Genomic DNA, 15,555 nt, shown 5'->3' with positions numbered 1-15,555 from the left:
CCTCCAAGGAGAAAAATCACATGACCTCACTGTCACATACTATCATTTCCTACTATTGCTTTCTGGAAACCTCCATATATTATTTTCAAGAGGCCTATATTCATTGGTAACAAGCCAAGCAGTTACAAGGGAGATCATATGGTCAGTGATGTAGCTCAAACAGGAAGATGCCATTTGAATACATTATCTACAAGGTTAATACAGGCATTTGTGTTTTCTCATGAATGCCTATGATTTAGTTATTTTTAGACAGTGTGAGGTCGAGAGAAATACAGCCAGTTTCCACTAGTTGTATCACTATACAATGATTCATCGTTCACCTCTGCTTTCTGGTGCAGAGAGCCTTGTTTCTCCCTGTGTGGTTTGCTTTACTGATGTGATGACTTCACTAGCCTTGGGCTCCACATCACACACAGAGCCGTGAAGCCTGAGGTGAGGGAGACAGACAGCGAATGTGGTTTGAAATGAGTTTACCCTCTTGGTGATTGAACGGCATAAACACAGGTTTTCATTTGGATCTGAAATGAATGTCAATAATAAAGTGGAAGCAAGTTACAAAACTCTCCCTCATCACTGAAGATGGTATGTTGAGGGCCCAAACACTCTATCTGAGTCATTGGTACATTTATATCTTCGGGGCCATTTTTGGTCTTTAACCTCTAAAAACAACTTGGTAGGAATGGCTATTTATTGTCTCAGGATTTGGTTTTCTTTTTTCTTTACCTCATGATCAGAACATTATTTCATGGAAACTGGCGTTATCTGGACCTTAGTGAACTCACTGCAGAAAGATTTAAAAGTGAACTGCCAATGCTCTTTGGGATTTCTTACTAAGCAAAGAGAGATCCAGACTCATTAAGGAGCTATCTTTGCTTTGGTCAGTCAATATTTAAATAGGCTTGGCCCATCAGCCTGCTTGTTTGATATTGGTCTGCTGCCTGCTAGAATGTTCAGATTGTAAGATTTTAGTCTGCTCTCTCATTAATGTGTCTTTTCAGCCTCACTAGCAGCATGGCTCCAGCAATGCTGAAGCCGGTCAATCAGTCAGTCAGTTGGTCAGACGGTCAGTCTGTCTGCCCCTTCAGTTCAGACTGAAATATGATGACAAATACTGGATGGATTGCCATGAAATTTTGCACAGCCATTCATCATCATAATGACTTTGGCGATCTCCTGACTTTTCCTGTAGTACGACCAGCAAGTCAAAATATTTATTTGTCAGGTGAAATATATCCACATTCACTTAATGGATAAGTAAACGTTTGTCTTGGAAGCATTCATGCTTCATATGAACTTCGGTTGTCTCCTGATCTTTCATCTAGGGCCACCATGAGGTTGATTTTTGATTCAGAGCCAAATATGTCCACAACCATTGTCATGGAATTTGGTACTGACATTCATGTTTCCCACAGAATGAATTCATTTTAATTTTAATAATTGATCCCTTAACTTTTTCTATATAACTATCATCAGGTTAAAATTTGGTGTACAATAGTGCACCAGTCTGTTCTTTGTAATCCTAATGAGTAAATGTTAGCATGCTAAGACTAGCTCAAAGCACTGCTTTTTCCAAGAACAGCCTCAGAGTCTGTTTCACTTTTGTGTACTGCATGCTTTTTGTGAAAGTTACATATTTAATCATGATGCTTCTTTAAATGACAAATTTCCTCTAAATTATTTTTGAGTTTAGATTTTAATGAGATGTGGTTGAAGAGACTTTAAAGGACAAAAACCTATGGGAGATGCTATGGCCCAAATGATAATAAAAAACATAAACTTGACTTTCTAACCTGCAAAGGTATGAAAGAACAAATGAATTGTATGTACAACATACAGTCATGTGTAGCTGTTGCCAAGAGAGGCATGAATGTAGACGAGTCATCTTTTGCAAACCAAGAGAAGCAGAGTGAAGGAAGCCACTCTTTTAATTCTGAATTTCAGGGGATTTTACTGTTTTGCTCCCTCCATTCCTCCCACCCTCATCTCTGTCTTTCCCTGTTTTTTTCTGGCTTTTCTGCCTTTGTACACTCCAGTGCACCCGCCACAGCCAAGCCTAAGCTGAAGGGACACTGAGCTGTATGTAAATCAATTTGGAACGCAGCCGTATGTGGAAATAGAATTAGAGTTGTCAACCACACCTCTTTAGTTCGTCCTCTCTACTTCATCTCTCTCCTTCTGTAGTAGTCTGCTCTTTTTTAAGTTAGGCATACAGTACCATAAGTAGCAGCTATAGGAAGGCTTAGGGTTAGGCTCGTGGGGGAAAGGGGATTAAAAGAAATCACTGAAGTTAGCAGTCTTCAAAGGAAGCACAGAGACTGCAAGAGCAGCCACATTTCTCTCCAATGGTTTCATGCTCAAGGGGCTTTGTGTAATGGTGAATTATTACATGAGGCATGGAGTCACATGTGTAAATGAGACTCAGCGCTTTAAATTTGCACAGAACATCGTACTCTCTGCGTGCCCAAGAAAAGGATCTTCTTTTTTTTAAAACTCATTCATGTAAACAACTTGTGACACATCCAGTTTCAGTTTCATCAATTATGCGGTAGTCGCGAGTCGGTGTCTGCTAGAGGTGATTTGTTCTTTTCAAATAAAACTCATCAAAACACATGTTTGGTGCAGCAGCAACAACAGCAGCTCTATCTGCCATAATTTCAGATATCACAGAAAGTCATATCTGTCAGTTCCTTTATGCGGCAGAAAAAAGGAAGACAGATTTTGTATGGTCCTCTGTAATGAGTTTTTCAGCTGTGTCCTTGTCTGTATGGACCCTGCACTGTGGTCGCCATATCTCTGTTAGCCTTTCATTCATAGATTGTTGTGTTGGATATATGTCCGCAGTCCATTTACTGTATAGCGTAGGAGATGGGAAAGGAACAGGAACATATAGTATGAGACATTTGGGATCAAAGGTTGAAAGACAGAGGACAAATCACAAAGCACCATGTACTGCAAAAACGCTCATTCTGTTCTTGCAATAGATGATCTTTGTGTGGGTGTCTTTTGATCTACAGCTACTTACACGCCTTTCCCGAGTACTCCAAGTACTAATTATTCTAATAAAACAATGCGAAGTGTAGACAGTGTACTAGCCTAAAAAGTAAAGTCTTAAAAGCTATTTGTCTGGCTTTCATCAGTAATTCATGCATTAAATTAAATTTATGAAAATTTTGATTAATTTTAAAGAGCAGTTTGTAAGATGCTTAATAAAAGAGATGGGAGATTATTTTTTAAAGACAAACAACAGTTTTTTCTGCTTCCCCAAAGTGCTATTTAAGAGCCCCTCATTCATCACAATTAACCTGGGTGACTGTTAGTGCATCGTTAATTAGATGTTAGACTGTGTCTAATGAATCGCAGCATACACTTAGGAGCTTTGAATCAATGGTGATTGACTCAACCAATTGCAGGAGCCATACATAACATCTCTGAAAGGGAACAATTTTACATTTTACAGTCAGAAATATATAAATTGTCAATAATCAGTTCACAGAACACCTCATAAAGCATTCTACAATTTAACTGTAATATAAGTTGTAGAATGAATTGACAGTTTTAGGCTGAAACCATCATCATCATCCTCATCATCCTGTGGTGGCAGATGTTGCATTTCCGCTCCATTCATAGACTCCACCACCTGTCTTTTAGGCCAATATACTGGAATTCAAATCAAAGCAGCACTCGAGGAATTCCCACTGGGCTTCTGGTGAAAGCTGTGGTGATTTGCAGACCAATTATTACCTGCTATTCTCCATATAGATAGCATTTGATTGGCTGCATGTTCCCCTTTGTACAAAAATAGGGATTGGGGTAGGTTGCTGTTGCTAAGAAAGGAGGTATAAACGCATAAGTATTCTGGTTTTCAGAAAGAAACTGAGCCCTCATACCACTGTGACATCATAGGTGCAGTGACATTCATTCTCTGTCTTTTTAAATACATAACTTGAACAGGAGAAATAAAGTCTTGTTTTTAATTAGGCATGGTCAATCCAACAGCCCAGATGTATTTCTCGATGCCAGGACAGTAAAAAAAGCACAGAGGGGAACATTAAAGAAATAGAAAAATGGAAAAGAGGATGAATAAGATACTGAGTCCCATACCACAGAGCTAAAGGGTAACCAGCGAGGGCAGAGGAAACACTCTTCAAACACACAGTAAACATTCATGGCCTCATAAACTCTTGTACTCTTGCCAAGGAGTTGATTACAGGCAGATTCCATCATGTAAAACCTGCAGCTTTAATACAGTATGTGTGGCAGTACCAAGGGCCACTCTGCCCTAAGCTGGCTTTCCCAAACATGCCTCCAAAATACAGCACAGGAGCATTTGCTAGGAATTACAGCAGACATGACACAAATCCTGTCTCAGCTGCATCCTCTATTGCAGCAGTGTCAATTTCCCCCCCCCGACAGTAAGAACATCATAACGTTGAGTTGGTTTATTGGGAAGTGGTTGTTTATCAATGTCACTGCCTAAATGCTGTTTTTGCAAGGTACGTATAAAGATGCATATTTTTTCATTAAATCACCCTGTGATGTGTCATCCATCCTCTATGAGACATACTGGGCTCTTTAAAGTGATTACTGGCTGCTGGCTTATCAGATTTGGTTTATAGCTTGCTAATGGCATGATAAGGCACATTAAAGCGATAATAAGCATTTAATGAAGTTAAATGTGGCCAGGCTTAGGCCACAGAGGGTAGATCCTTTTTTAAACAGGTCATACAAAAATGAACTTTAAATGATCAAATAAGGGGGATGTTTGGGAAGATGGCAGAGAGAGTAGGAGCATAGTTAATTAAGCAGCAGGACATCCAACTCTTAAATGCATGGTGTACACAGCTGTTGGTGTGACTGGGTGAATGAAACACTGTAAAGCACTTTGGACAAAAGTTCTATATATAAGCAGGCCATTTATGTGTTTAAATGAGCAGCCATGGATAAGTAAATCTTACTGTAACCATCCCAGTACAGTGAAAAAGTTGTGCTATGCATTTCTTCTAAACAAATCTTTGATCACTAGAATGTCCTTGATCCTTTTCCCCTTCACTCCTTTTCTCTTGAAAATCAATATCAGCTTGTCTCAAAAGTCCAACAGTGACATGAATTTTGATTGCAGTGGCTTGGTGGTGATCCTTAAGAACTCTGTATTCACCTAAACAAAATATAGCCATTTGTCATGTGTTTATTATAAGTATTATCATGGGGATGCAAGGTTATTGACTACATGAAATTGTGATTGTGCAGCAATTAATCATCATGGACAATAATAGAAAACAGTAAACACATGCCAACGTACACATTTACTTACTTCACTCTGCTAGAACAAGGCAGGCCATCTGTTTTTTGAACTCTCCTATTGAATTGAATGGAACATTGTTCTTTAGTTTATATAATACATTAAGAACTGGCTAAAGTTATTTAAGTTGGACATAAAGATATTGTATAACTCTGCCAGATGGTTATAGTTCTAGATCTAGGGAGGGGCGCTCTGTAGAATACAGGACTTGGGGAGGAATTAACAATTTTCTCCATATTTTGAAGTACTCTTTATTTTTTATTATTAAGTTCAGAACTGTTCTGGATCACATTTTCAAGGAGTAGCAAAACATGATTAAAAATATCAAGATAATGTCACTGAATATGAATGTTCTAAACACACCAGTGAAAACAGAAAGGCAAATCAAATTGAATATGGAAAACTAAAAAGGTATGGCTAGTGGAATTTATATTACAGTTCATATGAAGAGGGATGCAGAAGAAGAGTTATAACATTAATATCAAACAACCTAATTTGATCATGAAAGGAATTTGAAGATAAAGAAGGAAGGTATATTACAGTATAGTAACAGGAAGATTAGAAAATGAGGCAATAACACTGAGACTCAATGTCAGAGCATTGAATAATGAACAAGGAAAGAAGAAAGTTAAGGAAAAAATAAAATACATACAAGAGGAAAATACGTGGGCAATGAAGTTGGTCATTGGAAGAAAATTGATAGATGAAACTGTACGTGTAAAATGTGTTAAATTAGATACATACACTAATTATACTGAAAGATTAAGGGAACTGACGCAGGATTATCAGAATACAAATGATCCAAAAGAATATCAACAAATCAAGATCTTGAAAACAACACATAACACAGTCTCACATTAGTAGATGAAATTGAAGAAAGGAACAAACAAATGACAGCATTTCTAAATTCATTGGATTAGCTATTAATTTGCCATCTACAAAATGATATACTAACGAAGATATTACAGAGATTAAGGAGGAGGTGAAAGATGCAATAAATACACTAAAAGATAATGAATCTCCAGGTAGTGATGGATACCCTGCAGACTGGTATAAGATGTTCAAGGATGAGCAGGCACCACTACTCCTGGCAATTACATTGTTTACTGTGGAATTATGGTTCAGAATAATAATAAAAAAATACTAAATTGCTAAAATTGGTAGTAATTTTAAACTGGCTGGGTCTGATAAAGGATTCAAACAGTGGGTAACCAAGGAAATCACAGCAGGGTGCATTTTAGAGAACAATTGGGGTCTGGAGCGTTTCAAGAATATGAAAGATATGCATGATTTTAGTAAGCATCGGTTTTATAGGTACAACTGAGTGACTGAGTGTCTGAATGTGAATGGTGGGATCTAAATTATAATCAGTTCATACAAAGAAACAACATTTAGAGTTATGTTTTCCCTATATATATATTGTGGCTGGCTGCTGCTGCTGGATCCTGGGCCTGGCCTGGTAGTCGCTGGCTGCTGCTGTAGCTTGGGCTCAGTTCACTTAGATTCTCAAATTTCACTTTGGAGTCAAAAATCCACTCTTGTGTGATGTAAGAGGACACTTCTCAACAAAATAATGAAATTTGGATGAAAATGATGAAGATTTCTGATAGATTTACTTCTGCTGCTGCTGCTACTAAGTCTGTTACTGTTGTCTGTGGCCACTAGCTGCTGGAAAGTCTTATAATATAATAATATCCCAGCTTTAATCAGTGATAACAATATTCAAGGTTCAATACAAATGTTATGTTTAAAGTGCTGTGAGATGGCTTTTGTTGTGATTTGGCGCTACATAAATAAAGATTGATTGATATCACAATTAAGTATTCAACTAATAATGTAAAAGAATGTAAATCAGAGTTCAACATGAACATTTCAAATGATGATTGGCAAAACGTGGAAAATACATCAAACATCCACCAATTAACAGATATGGAGGGACTTTTCTTGGAAGAACATGATCCATTTTTTGTTTAGCATTAGATGCAGATCACATGTATTTTAGAAATGCTATAACATATCAGTGTTTTGGAAAATGCTATCCTTTTTTTTTACTCAGATATGATATCCCTAGGAGCTACATGCTACTATATCTGTGTAATTTTAACGAAGAAAATGTACAAATGGATAGCTGCCTGGTTAAAATATTGTTGGTAGATTGAAAAAAGAGCTATCACAAAGAAATGGGGAAAGTGGATTTCCCTTCCCAGGAAAAGTGGATAGAGATAGTGGAGGAAATTTACATAATTGGAAGACTGACAAGTCCTTTGAAATTACAAGAAGCACAGCTGGAAGAAAAGTGGGAGAATTATTCAGGACTCAAAACAGGAATGATGATAACAGAAAGGCCAACTGATGTAGTTGATGAAACTGTGAGAATGGTTGGACTACAAAAAATGAAACTCTCAAGCAAAATGATTGTATTGTATTGTATTGTTTCAGTTTTGATTGTTTGCATGTTCTCTGTTGGTTTTATATGTTCATAAATGTTGAAATCATCAATAAAAACTAAAAGTAGAAAAAGGTGTAAAACAGATAAGACACTGAGCACCCCTTGAAGTATGAAAAAATGAAACATTATTGGCTTAATCTGCTCCTATCTTATTCTGTTTTTTTGGGTACAGAACATGCAAGCTGTGTGAGATGGCACAACAACATATAATATAAATGACTCCCACTGTGATTTGGACAAATGTGGCGTTCCAGTTCCTAAATCCTCCTCATCTCTTCTGTCTTTAAGAATCCTGTCTTATGTGGAGAAACAAGTCAACCAATTTTTTGATAGTTTTCTGAAACTATTTGTTTTGACATGGCAGTTATGTACTCAGCATACAGAGTGTTGCTTTATATTTACCTCTGGAAACATGAATGCCACGTCCACAGTGCATTGAGATTTTTGGTCACGAATCTTAAACCATGTTGCATACAGAGCTATAGAGACACTTTTCTACATTTTTAAACTCTAACCATAACCTTCTCACTTGCTAGTACCCTGTTAGTACCCTATCTTCATTGTCTTTCTCTCTCTCACACACACACGCACACACACACATACACACACACAAACCCACTGACACACATCCTGAGATCATCCTGCCTGATGTCAGTGTGATTATGCAGCTGCAAAAGATGGGTGTTCCTACTGCTCCTTTGCCAATGCTTGGGGTGGGGCTCACTGTGTCCATCTGTTCATGGCCTTAAGATGAAAACACATAGGCACGCAGTTTAAAATATGTCCACTGACACACACACATACACACACCAAGCAGAGAAACACACATGCACAAAATAATTACCTCAGCAGGGATTCTACTCAGTCGTGCTGAATGCCAGGGGATTCAAGGACACTTACGAATCACGTAATAAATTCACAGAAAATGTAGCTCCAGAATGCTAAGCACATTTCAACAGCATTATTCAACCAATTCTTTACAAGCAACATCAAATCTACATAAAGGCTCAACAAAGGGTCAACATTTTGTGGGTACTTTTTTTTATCCATTTTGATTGACAGTGTTGGGGGAAAAACACCTGGGTGTTTGATGTGTCTATTTCCTTTTCTGTTCCTTTTTAGGGGACTTTTTGCAAGCCATTACACTGAGACACATTACCAGGAGGATGGGAGTGCAGTCACCGGTGCTCACAACTTTACGGTATGGTGGCACTTGAGTGCTTTTGACATTTATGGTTGAGTTGACTTGCAACGCTGCTCTGCAGTCACACCATAAAAACCTGACCTTTTTTGTCACAAAGACAGATGCTTTCTTTTTCAGTCTTCAGTATAATCGATGATAAAATACACTATTGTATGCATTAGTTAAAAAACAAAAAATGATGGTATAATTGTTGTTTTGTATTACTTATTTCAACACTACAACCAATGTGACCCAGAGTGTATTTGAAAGCATCTGGTTGTTGCTGATCAGGACATTTATCCTTTGGCCTACTTGTTGATAAGCTGTGTTTTATGCAGGCTGATTTTCAGCCAAAATTGCCATCAGGATTTTATTATAGAATCCCCTTTTAGCAGCTGATCTATTCTTAACTACTTGTTTTATTCAATGTATGCACTAGCTTGGTAAAGTGCCTGCTAAAGCACACTTTAGAAAAAGAAGAAAAATTGAATGTTCATTTTACTTTTCGAGTGCTCATCAAGGCCACTCGCTGTGGCATTTGAATGGTTTTAATCAAGTAGAAACTTCCAGCAGAATTCAATCTTTATTCTGTGTTGAAGGTATTTTTTACTTCAGGTTAGGTGGAAAGAAGGTTTCATGGCATGACAACAGGTCAACACATTTCTATGGTGTTGCAGAAACCTGTCATCTACGACTTAGAAACACTTTCACTCTCTTTATAACACAGTGAACAGTCTCTTGCACTTTTGCAGCTAAATTGGATTGAAATCACTATTTAATTGACAGTGAGGACAGTTTGACAGGTCGCTTACCATTTTGAGAAGAAATGTTTGGTAGTTTGGCAGTGATTGACAAGTCTATTTCCCACAAGTTTATGCCAACAGTGTTTTCCACTTTCTCACTCACCTTTAATTTTGAGTGGGAGGATGTTACAAGCATTGCGTCAGGTTGTCAAATACACAGACTGTATTGTCTTCGATAAGCCTCACTCAGCTGACTGATATACTGAACCATGCATTAAACTGTAATCTGTGGAAAGACGTGTTATGTAAATAAACTTTGCCTGTTTCTGTTAATTACCTGATAAAACAAAATTAAGATTTTGCTGCTGCTGCTCCTCTACTGCACAAATCTATAAAACAAACCTTTGTTGTCTGAGCAGGAACTGAGATGAATCAAGAGATAAATTAACTTGTTAACAAGCAGCGGCTTTGCAGTGGGTCAGTCATTAGACAACTCACGCTGTGCAGCCAGACATTGGTCTAACCCACAGAAGTTTCTTTGAAATTCTGCTGGAAACCCTGAAGTTTCTAAAGATGCTACTGTCAGGTTGAATTCATGGGAAAATATAAAAGTTCCTCTCAGTGTCTCATAGCTTTAGCAAAATTGGAAGAAGCCAATATAGAGTATATACAGTATATTATAGGGCATTGTCACCTTAAAAAACTACTTCTGAGGATATAATAAGTGTATTCCATGTCTGTTCTGCTTTTTGTAGCTTCAAAATCTTCTAAAAATGAGCTTATGACAAAACACTTCACTGTAAAACCATTTAAGTACCATTAAATTCAGGCATATTGAGAATAACTGAGGAAGACAATCGCTTTTGCTGCCATTTTTTTTTCTTTTGAGAAAGGTGAAGTGATCTAGGTCAAGTATAGCCTAAGCACAGAGCCTTTGTTGCTGCTCTATTTTTATACTTAATGTAATGAATCTCAATTCCATTATCACTTGGCTCAGTAACTGTGGTTGGAAAAGTATCACGCTATGTATATCCTCCTGCTGTTCAATATTGGAAATGAGAAATGGTCAGCATAGTGTGACTAATGACAGTTGATTTAAGAGGACTTGAGGGCTGCTAGACAGTAAATGGAGGTCTGTATTCCCTCTTAACAAGAGTCACTTCCTCCTCTGTTCTTGTGGTCAGACATCAGGGTTTTCACTATGTCTGTGGAGCCTTAAATGTCTTCTTTCTCGTCTACTAGAAGACTCTGGTGGAATAATGAAGGAAAAACAATTACCAAATTACTGTCACCTCCCATCTGTGTCAGTTTTCCTTCCTCTCTATAACTGTGTAGGTTGTATTTCTTTCAAATGGGCTGTGTGTATGGAAAAGTAGAGGAAGAAAGCCTGTTTTACAGCCAGCATGCTTATTTAAATGAACATAACTTAACAAAATCTGCACAGTTCCACGGCATGTTGTCCCCTTTTGCTCTTTTGATGTCAGGTAAAAGCTACTGCTGCAGGAAATGTGACAAGCAGCTTTCCTTCTTTAAAAATGTAATACATTTTTAATGACATTATCCAGTGGGACAAGGCTTGTTTGCATAAAACGTTTTCATCTACAGTGTGTAAAGGCTTTTTATATGAACAATTTATCTCTTTTAGAATAACTGCTACTACCATGGGGAAGTGCAGGCACATCCAAACTCTGATGTCACCCTCAGCGCCTGCTCAGGCCTTCGGTAAGAAGCATAACCAGCGTTTTGTATTCAAGCAGCATCTCGAAGCTGCCCTTTAAGTGCTATTTGCCACTGCAATGTTTATATTTACTAAAGTCATTCTGCACAGCAACCCATCGCTCTTAAGCCCCTTAAGCACTCTGTCAGTAAGATGGTGTGTGACTCACAGGAACAGGAGAAAATGTCACACCTCATTGTCTTTGTCCACAGTGGCATCCAGTAAATATATCCTCTCATTTTGACAGTAATTGGCAGCTAGCTGTTACTAATGACCTACTACAATTGGAAGATTTGAGATTTGGGCATCAGCAAAAAGCCTGTAGTTACACAATCTTATCTCGTGCTTAATTAAACATTAAGGAAACAGAAAATGTTTAGTTTGCTATGACAACCTTTTAGCAAGGCAATAAAGGCTAATGATAGAAATAATTAAAGTTGTTAATCATCTGTGATAAATATTCCAATGTGGCCATTTGAATAAGAAGGTACACAAAAAGGGGTGATGTGAGATAATATTGAACTCATTTGTGAACAGGAAAGGGCTTTTGTACATAAAGTCATGAAGAGTTTTAACTTGTGGGTTGAAACTCTGCATGGCTTTGTTGCATTGCCAAGATAAAACAATGTTTTATTGCTCAATTTGGCTTTACTAAAAGTGTGTTTGTTGGAGAAAAAATGGCTACCTCAGTTGTCACATATTTCATTAGAGAGAGACACATTCAATCAAATTCTGCATTTGAGAGATTGGCTATGCTTTGAAGCTTTGTTTTCAGACTTGCACTGCTGTCTCTGCAGAGGCTTCATCGCACTTGAAAACAAGACATTCATCATCGAGCCTGTGTCTGGCCGTGACACTGGGGCTCACTTCATCTACCGAGTGGAAGAACTCAAAATGACCCCTGGAGCCTGTGGCCATGGTTTCAACATGTCTTCTGTTGCCCCTGAAAACCACATAAAGAGCCCCTTCCAATCCTTCCACAGTAGGGTGAGATTGATATTATGTTGTTTTTATCACAAAGCTTGTATTAGAGCCATTAGACGTCACAGTTCAAAGCTACACTGTCATCTGTATCATCTGTATGAGCCTTTTTTTGTAGTATTTAATTGTCAAACAGTTTCTGAAGGGTAAGGCTTCTGTCACTTGATGGAAGATAAATTGGCATTTGACCAAAGATCGGCAAACGGGCCAGTATGCCAGTTTGGATAAGTTCCCTGAGGGTGTTGCCTTGGGCTTGACACTCATTTTATCTGTGCTCAGAGCCCAAATTCAAGGGCCCTTGCAGAAGGTTTGGCTGATGATTTGCATGGAGCAGGTGCGGCATCCATCTGTCCCTATTCCCAAGTATTAAAGCCCTCCATTTGAATCAGGAAGAGAAATTTACCAACATACAGCACTTAATGACCCCTGGGTAATATTTTGGACTTTGAGGTTTTCACAAGAACATCACTTCTACCATAACTGACAGATCCTGGCTTTTCCCAAGCTTTACAGTGCTCAAAGTGAAATTAGATGAAATTGTAAATGGCTTATTTACTTTACAGCTTTCATATTTTAGAAAATTCACTCATTTGTTTTCCTGCCAAATGCTAGATGAGAAGACCAATACTGATCTCATATCTGTCCAGTAATTATGAAGCTATAGCCAGCATCTGTTAGCTTAGCTTACTTTAGCGTAAAGACTGGAGAATCTGTGTACCAGCACTTCTGAAGCTCCCTAATTAATACATGTAATCTATCTTGCTTAATCCATACAGAAGCTAAAGTATAAAAAAAGAACAAATTGCGGTTTTTAAGGGGGATTATGTGACTCACAGGGGCCAGCCAAGAAATTGTCCTGTACATAACTTCTGTTGTTGGACAGGCTTGAAAAGGCTGATTTTAAGTCTTCAAATGCCCCACAGGAAGCAACGGTTCATCAATTTTGTGTCTATCATATTTGCCAGTGTTTCAAAGACAAAGCAGCCAGACATATAGAAGGACAAGTTGATAATTATTGATTTTAGTTTTTTAGTATTTTTGTATTTCTAACATGCAACCCCTCTCTTTTTACCTCAGCATAAAAGACACACACAGCAGACAACCAAATACGTGGAGCTGATCATTGTTGCAGACAACAGAGAGGTAATGCACTTGCCTTGCTTCCATTCACAAACACAGTGTCTGAACAAGATAAACAACACACTGAAAACACAACAACCCTTCATGTTATAAAAGAGCGAGGGAAAAAAGCAGGCTAAGCTGTAGTAACAGTAGAGCAGGTCCTTTGGGAGCTGCAGAATTAGGTCAGTGTGCAACAAGCACTGTGGTCTGGTGGCAGTGGCTCTCTGGCTCTGTTTTGACAGGAAGTTATGTACGACTCCCTGGTAGAGTGAGCAGACAGGAAACAGGAAAAAGCCACATGGATACAGAAGAGTCTCTGTGAGCACTGACGTGCTTATAGTGGGGTTTTCTCCTGGCAGCCCTCTGTTAGTATCAGCAAACTGAATGGAAAGGAGGGAAAGGAAAAGGGAAAGGGAAACGGAAAAGAAAAACGATCATGTTGTCATGCTTAGCTTCAAAGTGCAGTCAGAGAAGCCCAGCACCAACACAGGTGGATACACAGTAGGATGGAAATGGAAGACCTGACTTAGCTGCAATTTGGATGCAAAGGTTTGCAAGTTGTCAGATCTGCCAGTATACCTGCTCCCTGTGGCCCTGCCGTTTGTCTCCCTAACACTAGGAGATTTCTCTAGATCCAGATGGTCACAGCTTGACAACCTGCCCAACACACAGGAAAACGTATTGGCTGTGAATATTTTAGCCATCTCATTCACACAAAATAATACCTTTGTGGGTTCTCTGTGTTGCTTCATGCTTTTTAGTTCTGAAAATGACAGAAACTGCAGTATCATTCATGTCTTCTTGCAGCATAACTACTTGTGGATGTAAATGTTCCAATTTCTACCACTAATAACGTGTAATTTTGTATCCAGTTTCAGAAACAGGGGAAGGACGTGGAGAAGGTGAAACAGAGACTGGCAGAGATAGCCAATTACGTAGACAAGGTAAAGCATCCTCTCCCCTCTGCACAGGAGGGATAAATCACTTTTTTAAAATAGAAATATTGCTGGCAGCAGAGATTAATGGGATGACTGTTTGATATATTAATGTCCTACTAAAACAGCTGCTATTAGTCTGTCTAAAACCTTTGCCAGAGCTGTGGATCTATTGCTAGCAGATACTGTAGGCAGATGGATTAACTTAAAGAAGCATGAATGGAGACATGGTAAACAAGTGCTCTGATCAAGTGGAAAACACGAAAAGAGAGGATTCAGGGCAACCATAACAAAATATGACATAATTCAGTGATTTGAGCAACCAAAGGTAAAAGGCTGTAGCGCTGTCTCATACATCTGTTTGAAGAACTTTTGATCATTCATGTTATCTAACCTACATAAGCCTCTTGGGCTTTATATTCGCACTGATTCTCTCAGCTTGTCAACATGCATCTGGCTTTTCCTTCAGTTCTACAGGGCCCTGAATATCCGGGTGGCGTTGGTGGGTCTGGAGGTGTGGAGTGACTCAGATAAATGTCCCATCACTCAGGATCCCTTCACCACCCTGCATGAGTTCCTTGACTGGAGGAAAGTCAAACTGCTACCCCAGAAACCTCACGACAATGCTCAGCTCATAAGGTGGAAACTTAAACAGGAAAAACTGACCACAGAAATGAATAAACAAATGTACATATTGGTACATTAAACTGAAACTTCAATTGTAAATAAAACAGTTGCCATTATCACCATTACACCCAACCCAATACAGTCACATCAAACTAAAACATATGGCATTGATAGTACAACATGAAATAATAATGCATTTCAATTAATTTGCACATCCACACTGCAAAGAAACTTATTTGGTTTAATTGGGTTGTACAGAAATGTCTCTATACATGACTGTATTTTTCATTGCACTGCTCTTTGGGTGACATAACATAATGTGGCCTATCCTCATCTGCCTTGTTTGATAACTGTAGGTACTTGCAGAAAATACTATTGTCGAATATGTTGTTGTGAATTTTTGTATTGTATTTCTAAATAACTTGAACAGAATGCACCGTCAACTGATAGGAAATTAATTCAAAACCCTATGAGTGTTTAAAAAATCCAGCTGTAATAA

The 15,555-nt window shown here is 38.3% G+C and overlaps 1 protein-coding gene across 1 annotated transcript in view; it reads left to right on the top strand.

Annotated features, from left to right (window-relative positions):
• The window catches only part of adam12b (ADAM metallopeptidase domain 12b), an 83,515-nt gene that overhangs the window by 30,024 nt on the left and 37,936 nt on the right, over positions 1 to 15,555 (top strand). Inside the window, exons 4-9 of the mRNA XM_053332847.1 lie at positions 8,871 to 8,949; positions 11,320 to 11,396; positions 12,189 to 12,378; positions 13,450 to 13,515; positions 14,367 to 14,438; positions 14,899 to 15,068. Coding sequence (XP_053188822.1) covers positions 8,871 to 8,949; positions 11,320 to 11,396; positions 12,189 to 12,378; positions 13,450 to 13,515; positions 14,367 to 14,438; positions 14,899 to 15,068 — 654 coding nt within the window. The remainder of the gene's footprint in view (positions 1 to 8,870; positions 8,950 to 11,319; positions 11,397 to 12,188; positions 12,379 to 13,449; positions 13,516 to 14,366; positions 14,439 to 14,898; positions 15,069 to 15,555) is intronic.

The sequence above is a fragment of the Scomber japonicus genome, chromosome 14, assembly GCF_027409825.1.
Source record: "Scomber japonicus isolate fScoJap1 chromosome 14, fScoJap1.pri, whole genome shotgun sequence".
In the NCBI taxonomy this organism is placed as follows: Eukaryota; Metazoa; Chordata; class Actinopteri; order Scombriformes; family Scombridae; genus Scomber; species Scomber japonicus.
This window is presented reverse-complemented; position numbering and strand designations above follow the sequence as displayed.